The 10,004-nt window shown below is 36.5% G+C and overlaps 1 protein-coding gene across 1 annotated transcript in view; it reads left to right on the plus strand.

Moving 5' to 3' along the window:
* tyro3 (TYRO3 protein tyrosine kinase) overlaps window positions 1–9,532 on the plus strand; it is a 28,893-nt gene extending 19,361 nt beyond the window's left edge. The window contains exons 13-19 of the mRNA XM_051867300.1: window positions 2,890–2,970; window positions 3,085–3,177; window positions 3,355–3,476; window positions 3,597–3,706; window positions 3,871–4,030; window positions 4,566–4,702; window positions 7,753–9,532. Coding sequence (XP_051723260.1) covers window positions 2,890–2,970; window positions 3,085–3,177; window positions 3,355–3,476; window positions 3,597–3,706; window positions 3,871–4,030; window positions 4,566–4,702; window positions 7,753–8,173 — 1,124 coding nt within the window. The 3' untranslated portion in view covers window positions 8,174–9,532. The remainder of the gene's footprint in view (window positions 1–2,889; window positions 2,971–3,084; window positions 3,178–3,354; window positions 3,477–3,596; window positions 3,707–3,870; window positions 4,031–4,565; window positions 4,703–7,752) is intronic.
* The last annotated feature ends 472 nt before the right edge of the window (window positions 9,533–10,004 follow it).

Genomic DNA, 10,004 nt, shown 5'->3' on the forward strand with positions numbered 1-10,004 from the left:
CAGCGGTTTAAACATTAATGGCTGTGTGTTGAGTTATTTTGAGGGGACAGCAAATTTACACTGTTATACAAGCTGTACACTCACTACTTTACATTGTAGCAAAGTGTCATTTCTTCAGTGTTGTCACATGAAAAGATATAATAAAATATTTACAAAAATGTGAGGGGTATACTCACTTCTGTGAGATACTGTGTGTGTGTATATATATATATATATATATATATATATATACACACACACACAGTTGTGGTCAGAATTATTGGCACCCTTGGTAAATATGATCAAAGATGACTGTAAAAATAAATCTGCATTTGTTTATCCTTTTGATCTTTAATTCATAAAATTTGCAAAAATCTAACCTTTAATTGAAGGAAAAGAATTGAAAGTGGGGGAAAATCATTGAGAAATAAATGTTTTTCTCCAAAACACGTTGGCCACAATTATTGGTGCCCTTTTATTCAATACTTTTTGCAACCTCCTTTTGCCAAGATAACAGCTCTGAGTCTTCACCTATAATGCCTGATGAGTTTGGAGAACACCTGACAAGAGATCAGAGACCGTTCCTTCATGAAGAATCTCTACAGATCCTTCTGATTCCCAGCTCCATGTTGGTGCTTCTTCTCTTCAGTTCACCCCACTCATTTTCTATAGGGTTCAGGTCAGTGGACTGGGACGGCCATGGCAGAAGCTTCATTTTGTGCTCAGTGACACATTTTTGTGTTGGTTTTGATGTTTGTTTTGGATCATTGTCCTGATGGAAGATCCAACCACGGCCCATTATTGGATTTCTAGCAGAAATGGTCAGGTTTTGATTTTTTTTTTATCTGTTGGTATTTGATAGAATCCATGATACCGTGTATCTGAACAAGATGTCCAGGACCTACAGCAGAAAAATAGGCCCACAGCATTAAAGATCCAGCAGTATATTTAACTGTGGGCATGGGGTACTTTTTATCCATGTGTGCACCAAACCCATCTGGTGGGTTTGCTGCCAAAAAGCTTTTAGTTTCATCTGACCATAGAAGCCGGTCCCATTCGAAGTTCTAGTAGTGTCTGACAACTGAATATGCTGGAGATTGTTTCTGGATGAGAGCAGAGGACTTTTCTTGAAACCCTCCTGAACAACTTGTGTGGATGTAGGTGCTGATTGATAAGTTTTTTTAGGCTTTCTGAGACTCAAGACTCAACTAATCTCTGCAGTTCTCCAGCTGTGATCCTTGGAGAGTCTTTGGCCACTCAAACTTTCCTCCTCACCGCACATTAGGACGATTTAGACACATGTCCTATTTCAGGCAGATTTGTGACATCTTTAGTTGATTGGGACTTTATTATTGCCCTGATAGTGGAAATAGGGATTTTCAATGCTTTAGCTATTTTCTTACAGCCACTTTCTATTTTGTGAAGCTCAACAATCTTTTGCTGCACATCAGAACTATATTCTTTGGTTTTACTCATTGTGATAAATGATTACGGGAATTTGGCCTTTGTGTTTCCTCATGTTTATAGTCCTGTGGAACAGGAAGTCATGGCTGGACAATTTCATGCTCCTAGTCACCCTGGTGTGCTAAAAAAAATGTAAATATGAATGGGAATATACTTCAGAGATATTTTACTCATAAAAAATTCTAGGGGTGCCAATAATTGTGGCCAATGTGTTGTGGAGAAAAACATGTATTTCATAATGTGATTTTCCCCACACTTTCAATTCTTTTCCTTCAATGAAAGGTTAGATTTTTTTTTTTATGAATTAAAGATCAAAAGGCTAAACAATGCAGTTTTTTATGTTATCTTTGATCATATTTACCAAGGGTGCCAATAATTCTGACCACAACTGTATACAACCTATCACATTCAACTTAAGTTAACTTATTCACTTCAATTAAAGTCAATCAACTTGAATACTTTTGTTCATCTAATGAGTAACAGGGAGCCTTTTGAACTTAAAAATTCTTGTAAAGGATTGTTTAGCATTTAGCAATGATGCAGGGGGCAACAATCTTTGTTCTTCCTCTTTTTTCATTCTGTTTGATTTTCAAAGCTAACTACATGATATGAACATTATTTGCCCCTTAAATCAAGAGGCAAACATTGTACCCTGATAAATGCCATACTAAATAAATTGCATACATAGTTGCAGTGAGATGCACATATACCTCAACACAACACAAGTCTCAAACATGGTGATCAACAAATGTTAACTCAGTAAAAACATGAACTTTGAACCATATGACAGCTAAATATCATTGACAACAACAGCTGCAGGATAAATTTAGCCAGTAAATGCAAGAAATTATAATTTTTAGTTACCACTTTTTTTTCAAGCTGCAATGCATGCTGGGAACTGGCACAACATTGTTCAATTTGTTTGTTTATTCAGATAACTTAATTTGGAAAGTTGGGACAACATTTGGACAAATACTTGAGAATCTAACTAAGGTCAACAAAACAACGTTTGTTAGCAACATGTTTAGAGTATTCTTGTTTAGTTCACTCAAGATAATAAACAAAATTATTTTCCACCAGCTAATTTGTTCAAGCTACTTTTTTTACATTTGTTAGAAGAACATTTTGCAAGTTGGATTTTTTACATTTTTTATATATATTTACATTTGTATGATTTGTATGATGAGCCAAAACATTATGACCACCTGCCTGATATGCTGTTGGTCCTCCGCGTGCTGCCGTCTCATTGATTACGAGAACTGATTTTTTGCTTACCTTCTAATCTACCCAGTGTGGCCTTGTTAGGAGATGATCAACGGTATTCGCTTCACCTGTAACTGGCCATAATGTTTTGGCTCATCAGTGTAGGTAGGGGTCACATGCAATGTAGATTTTATGTTTAAAAACTATTTTCATTGCTGTCAAAGTAATAATATTATTTTCTAGGTGAGTTTGGCTCTGTGAGAGAAGCTTTTCTCAAATCAGAGAATAACTCTGGGCAGAAGGTTGCTGTGAAGGTCCTAAAAAGTAAGTGTACATCTAAAACGATTCTAGTTTAATGAGCAGTTGGATGTTTGTGGACCATGGTATTGGTGTTGTCATTGTTTCTGTGCATTGATGCATCTCTCTGTGCTCTTACAGCTGACATTAACTCATCCAGTGACATTGAGCAATGTCTGAAAGAGGCTGCCTATATGAAAGACTTCCATCATCCCAATGTCATTCCTCTTATTGGTTAGTGGACACATTTTTCTTGCTGGGCATTTGGTTCAGCATCTATTTGCTTTAACATGTGGGGCAAATTCACATCAAGGCTAATCACCAAAGTCTTTTCCATTTTGACATGGATATAATCAAGCAGGACTCACTAGAAGATGTTACTTCAACATGGTTGTGAATTCACTCCCACAGGTGTGAGTCTGCACAGGAGAGCCCAGCAGCGGTTACCTGTTCCTATGGTGATCCTCCCCTTTATGAAACATGGAGATCTCCACACATTTCTTCTCATGTCACGCCTCGGAGATGAACCATTTGTACGTTTTTCCTGTCACTTCTTCACACACTCACATAGCAACTGTATTTCAGATTTATTTGGTCAATTCCTCCATGTAAATGTTTGTAGATGTTCTGAAGTTGTCTCGTGTTTTTTATAGTCCCTCTCTCAGCAAATTCTTATCCAGTTCATGCTGGATATTGCTCGAGGGATGGAGTATCTGAGCAACAAAAACATCATCCATCGGGATTTGGCTGCTCGCAACTGCATGTGAGTATTTTTCAGTCAGCTCTATGTAAAAGGAACATGATTTACTGATCATATTTAATGGGCATATAAACTATACAAATGATGAGAAACCTTTTACGTTGATAATTGACCAAAAACTCTAGCTATAGTAAAATATTTTCCCTCAAATGCATCTTTCATTTTAGGCTGAATGAAAACATGAGCGTGTGTGTAGCAGATTTTGGTCTCTCAAAGAAAATCTACAGTGGCGACTACTATAGACAAGGGTCTGTCTCGAAGTTGCCTGTGAAGTGGATCGCTTTGGAAAGCCTTGCAGACAATGTCTACACAACACAGAGTGATGTGGTAATGAAAACCATTTGTCTTATACATTATTTCTTTAGTATTACTTGGTGAGATAATGTATTGTACTGTAAGTAATAGATAATGTACAGTTATCTTATCATTATTGCAGAATAAACCCTGATAGGGTGACCCAGACCCCAGTGGGAAGCAACATGGTTATTTACTCAATAAATAAATAGACATGACATATTGATTTGAATTGAAATCATTTTATTATGAGAGGCCACATAGTTAAATGAGAGATACAAAACTTGCACAGCTATGTAGGAACAACCAGTTTCTTGAAATCGGGACAGTTAGTTATACAGCTTAGTGGTCATTATATAAAAACATTTGACAACAAATTGATCAAACAGAATCTAGTATCCCAGAGAGTCATGGAATAATGTACTACATATAAATCACACAATTTCTGAAAGCAGAAATGCTTATAATTTCTTTACTAATTTCTTTGGGTTTACTACTGTATATAGCCATTCATAGTCTGGTAAGGCAGTTACTGTGCCTGGTACTGATGGGTTGTTTGTTTTTTTAGTGGGCATTTGGTGTGACCATGTGGGAGATCATGACTAGAGGTCAAACGCCTTACCCAGGGGTGGAGAACTCAGAAATCTACGAATATCTTATCAAAGGAGAAAGACTCAAGCAGCCTCCGGATTGCCCTGGTGACATGTAAGTTTTAATTGTTGAATTGTTTTTATAATATATAATATAAAATCTCTTAGATATATTCATTTAGAAAAATAAAGGCATTTATTTCATCAAGGCATTTATTTGATACAGAAAATACAGTAAATATACAGGTGCTGGTCATATAATTAGAATATCATCAAAAAGTTGATTTATTTCACTAATTCCATTCAAAAAGTGAAACTTGTATATTATATTCATTCATTACACACAGACTGATATATTTCAAATGTTTATTTCTTTTAATTTTGATGATTATAACTGACAACTAAGGAAAATCCCAAATTCAGTATCTCAGAAAATTAGAATATTACTTAAGACCAATACAAAGAAAGGATTTTTAGAAATCTTGGCCAACTGAAAAGTATGAACATGAAAAGTATGAGCATGTACAGCACTCAATACTTAGTTGGGGCTCCTTTTGCCTGAATTACTGCAGCAATGCGGCGTGGCATGGAGTCGATCAGTCTGTGGCACTGCTCAGGTGTTATAAGAGCCCAGGTTGCTCTGATAGTGGCCTTCAGCTCTTCTGCATTGTTGGGTCTGGCATATCGCATCTTCCTCTTCACAATACCCCATAGATTTTCTATGGGGTTAAGGTCAGGCGAGTTTGCTGGCCAATTAAGAACAGGGATACCATGGTCCTTAAACCAGGTACTGGTAGCTTTGGCACTGTGTGCAGGTGCCAAGTCCTGTTGGAAAATGAAATCTGCATCTCCATAAAGTTGGTCAGCAGCAGGAAGCATGAAGTGCTCTAAAACTTCCTGGTATACGGCTGCGTTGACCTTGGACCTCAGAAAACACAGTGGACCAACACCAGCAGATGACATGGCACCCCAAACCATCACTGACTGTGGACACTTTACACTGGACCTCAAGCAACGTGGATTGTGTGCCTCTCCTCTCTTCCTCTAGACTCTGGGACCCTGATTTCCAAAGGAAATGCAAAATTTACTTTCATCAGAGAACATAACTTTGGACCACTCAGCAGCAGTCCAGTCCTTTTTGTCTTTAGCCCAGGCGAGACGCTTCTGACGCTGTCTGTTGTTCAAGAGTGGCTTGACACGACAGCTGAAACCCATGTCTTGCATACGTCTGTGCGTAGTGGTTCTTGAAGCACTGACTCCAGCTGCAGTCCACTCTTTGTGAATCTCCCCCACATTTTTGAATGGGTTTTGTTTCACAATCCTCTCCAGGGTGCGGTTATCCCTATTGCTTGTACACTTTTTTCTACCACATCTTTTCCTTCCCTTCGCCTCTCTATTAATGTGCTTGGACACAGAGCTCTGTGAACAGCCAGCCTCTTTTGCAATGACCTTTTGTGTCTTGCCCTCCTTGTGCAAGGTGTCAATGGTCGTCTTTTGGACAACTGTCAAGTCAGCAGTCTTCCCCATGATTGTGTAGCCTACAGAAATAGACTGAGAGACCATTTAAAGGCCTTTGCAGGTGTTTTGAGTTAATTAGCTGATTAGAGTGTGGCACCAGGTGTCTTCAATATTGAACCTTTTCACAATATTCTAATTTTCTGAGATACTGAATTTGGGATTTTTCTTAGTTGTCAGTAATAATCATCAAAATGAAAAGAAATAAACATTTGAAATATATCAGTCTGTGTGTAATGAATGAATATAATATACAAGTTTCACTTTTTGAATGGAATTAGTGAAATAAATCAACTTTTTGATGATATTCTAATTATATGACCAGCACCTGTATAGCAAAAACAGTGCAATAGTGAAATATTGTAATTTGACTTTTTAAAATAACTATTTTATTTTAATACAGTACATGTCAAAAGTTTAGAAACATTACAATTTTTTATGTTTTTGAAAGAAGCCTCTTATGCTCACCAAGTCTGTTTATTTATTTGTTTTCAAACTTTTGACAGGTACTGTATATTTTAAAATGCAATTTATTTCTGTGATGACAAAGGTGAATTGTCAGCATCATTACTCCAGTCTTCAGTGTCACATGATCCTTCAGAAATCATTCTAATATGCTGATTTAGCGCTCAAGAAACATTTCTGATTATTATCAATATTGAAAACAAATATATTTTTTTGGAAACCATGATACAATTTTGTTTTTCAGGATTCTTTGATGAATAGGAAGTTCAAAAGAACAGCATTTATTTTAAAATAGACATCTTTTGTAATTTAAAAATCTTTACTGTCACTTTTGATCAATTTAATGCATCGATAGGCTTTTTAAAGGATTAGTTCACTTTAAAATGAAAATTACCCCACGCTTTACTCGCCCTCAAGCCATCTTAGGTGTATATGACTTTCTTCTTTCTGATGAACACAATCAGAGTTATATTAATAAATATCCTGACGCATCCAATGGCAATGAACGGGACCATTGAGTATGAAGCTCAAGAAAGTGCATCCATCCATCATAAACAAACTCCACATGGCTCTGTGGGGTTAATAAAAGCCTTCTGAAGCGAAGCGATGCATTTGTGTAAGAAAAATATCCATATTTACAAGTTTTAAAGTAAAATATCTAGCTTCCGCCAGACCGCCTTCCATATTCAACTTATGAAGAAAGTGTAAAACTCTCTTTGTTCAAAACGCTACGTCCTACGCCTTCCATATTCAACTTATGGAAAAAGTTTTGTCGTAAGTTGAATACGGAAGATGGTCTGGCAGAAGCTAAATATTTTACTTTATAACTTGTTAAATATGGATTTTATTATGACACAGATGCATCGCTTCGCTTCAGAAGGCCTTTATTAACTCCCCGGAGCCGTGTGGAGTACATTTATGATGAATGGATGCACTTTCTTGAGCTTCATACTCATTGGTCCTGTTTACTGCCATTATAAAGCTTGGATGCGTCAGGATATTTATTAATATAACTCTTGATTGTGTTAATCAGAAAGAAGAAAGTCATATATACCTAGATTGGCTTGAGGGTGAGTAAAGCTTGGGGTAATTTTCATTTTAAAGTGAACTAATCCTTTAAAACCACACCAATTTTAAAGATTCATTCTGTATTTTAAAAACTTTTCCGTCTTTTGTCACTTCCAGTTATGAAATCATGCACAGCTGTTGGTCTCCTGTCCCAAAGTGCCGTCCTAGTTTCCAACACCTCATTGACCAGTTGGAGCTCTTGTGGGCAAAGCTGAATCCAGCTCCTGTAAAAGAGCCGCTGCTGTATGTGAACCTGGAGGAAGAGGATGGAGAACAGGCCTCTGGGCCAGGGGCTGATGTTGGGACCCGTAGTAGTGAGGATCCCTCTTGGGGGGTACCGTGGCAGTGCGCAGGAATAGAGGAAGACGAAAAGGACTGGCTAATGGTGTCATCAGGAGCTGCTTTTGCTATTGGTGGAGACTACCGGTACATCATCAGCCCACACGCCAGCGGTATTGATGAAGAGAGCAGACACTCTGATGATGGTCTGTCGGAAGATATCAGGGACGAGGAGGAGGACATTATTATTAATGTGTGATTTTTGTTGTTACTTTTGCCCATGCTTACATAATCTCGTAGGTAATATGATTGCAAAAGTTGCAAAGACTCTTGTAAAAGAACAGTGAGTCCGTAAAAACATTCCTGAGTCGTTTTACTGGTGAAATTCCAGGAATAATACTTAACACAAAGAACTGTTATCTATGCTAACACTTGAGGCATGACGTTGACACAATCAGCTGTTAATATTTTTAGAAACATGATTTGATAAGTTTATTTCAATGGTAATTATTAATTATGGCTGTAGCAAAGCCAGTGTTTCAATACATGCAATGTTTAGAGTTAGATCTGTGATTTATAATGTGTAAAATGTTATTGTTCATCCTTGTGCAAATATGTGTCTTTGCTGGTATCCTGCCGGCATTACGTGTTTTTTTTTTTTACGTGTGAAGTGTCAATCATGTCCTGAGACTCACATATGTGGTGCCTTTGTTTTATAACAGTTTCTGCACATTTGTTACATTACGTAAAGAAATTCCATTGGATTTATAATGCATTCTCTGACATAAGCTCAGACTGACGGTTTCATACTTGTACTTAAAAATTCAAAGTCAAAATTATTTTCTGTGCTTGTTGCATTTAAACCGGAATATTAAGTTTACCTGTACAGCAAACCTTCATTTGAGCATTCTGAAGATGGGATATCAAGGGACTTTAGGTTTTGTTATGTGCAAGTTTCATTTGTCTTATGCTGTTAAGATTACTCCAGACAGCAGCAAGCATTGCAGCACAGAATGAAAGCTTGTTTTTGCTAATTGTTTTTGAACCTGTTAATTGTTGTAGATGAGTTGTGTGAATGATATCTTCAGCGTTTGTTTTTAAAATCAGTAGCTTTTGTATTTTACTTCATCTGTGGATGGCTGAAACTAGACCATGTAACACACATTGCCATGTGTTGTGGATAATTCTGACACACCATTCAGTGTTATTAACCCTTGTAAAGAGGGCTGTCTGCTTATCTTAAAATAATAAAATAGGGAAAAGAAGATGATGTTAGCATGAAATACCTGCCATGAAGATTAAACTTTATTCCAGTTAATTACAACAAACAGAGACTGACTAAAATGCTAAAATGGTTTTATTATGATTAGAGCCATACAGAGTTCAAAAGAGAGTAAACAATGCCCTTAATGTAAGTAAGATGTGGATATATATATATATATATATATATATTTTTTTTTTTTTTTTTCAGAGTAAAATAAGTGAGAATGCTGCACAGAAATAGTCATGTCTGAGCTTTACATGTTGATCATTTGGGTGGTGCTTACAACTGTGAACTTGTAGAATTGTATTCCATTTTCAGAAACTGTAAATAAAACATCTATTCTAGACCCAAATATCATCAGAGTTGAAGTTTATTGGGGATGTGGCTCAGGGAGGACCAAATGTAAGGTAGCGTGTAATGTCAAAAATAATATTACATATTTATAGAAAATATCACTTTATTTTACAGTGTCATTGTTGTTACATATGTTACATGTAGTTACTCCAGTAATAACTATAAATTAAATGCATAATTACATGCAACTAACCCTAAACCAAACCCTAATCCTAACTCTTTAGTAAGTACATGCAGTTACTTAATATTACTCAGTACTTAAATGCATAACTGCAGTGTAACAAAGACACCTTAAAATAATGTGTAACATTACAAAATTGCTCTTTGAATCATGTTCACTGTAAGGCAAAATATCTCACGCAAGTGTAAAGGATTAATAATGAAATTATAGTTTGGAAACACTTCTAATTGGAGCTATTGAAAATTCTCTTAATCAGCCAAGATCCTACTGAATTAAAGGTCAGTTTGTCCA

The sequence above is a fragment of the Ctenopharyngodon idella genome, chromosome 17 (genome assembly GCF_019924925.1).
Source record: "Ctenopharyngodon idella isolate HZGC_01 chromosome 17, HZGC01, whole genome shotgun sequence".
Lineage (NCBI taxonomy): Eukaryota > Metazoa > Chordata > Actinopteri > Cypriniformes > Xenocyprididae > Ctenopharyngodon > Ctenopharyngodon idella.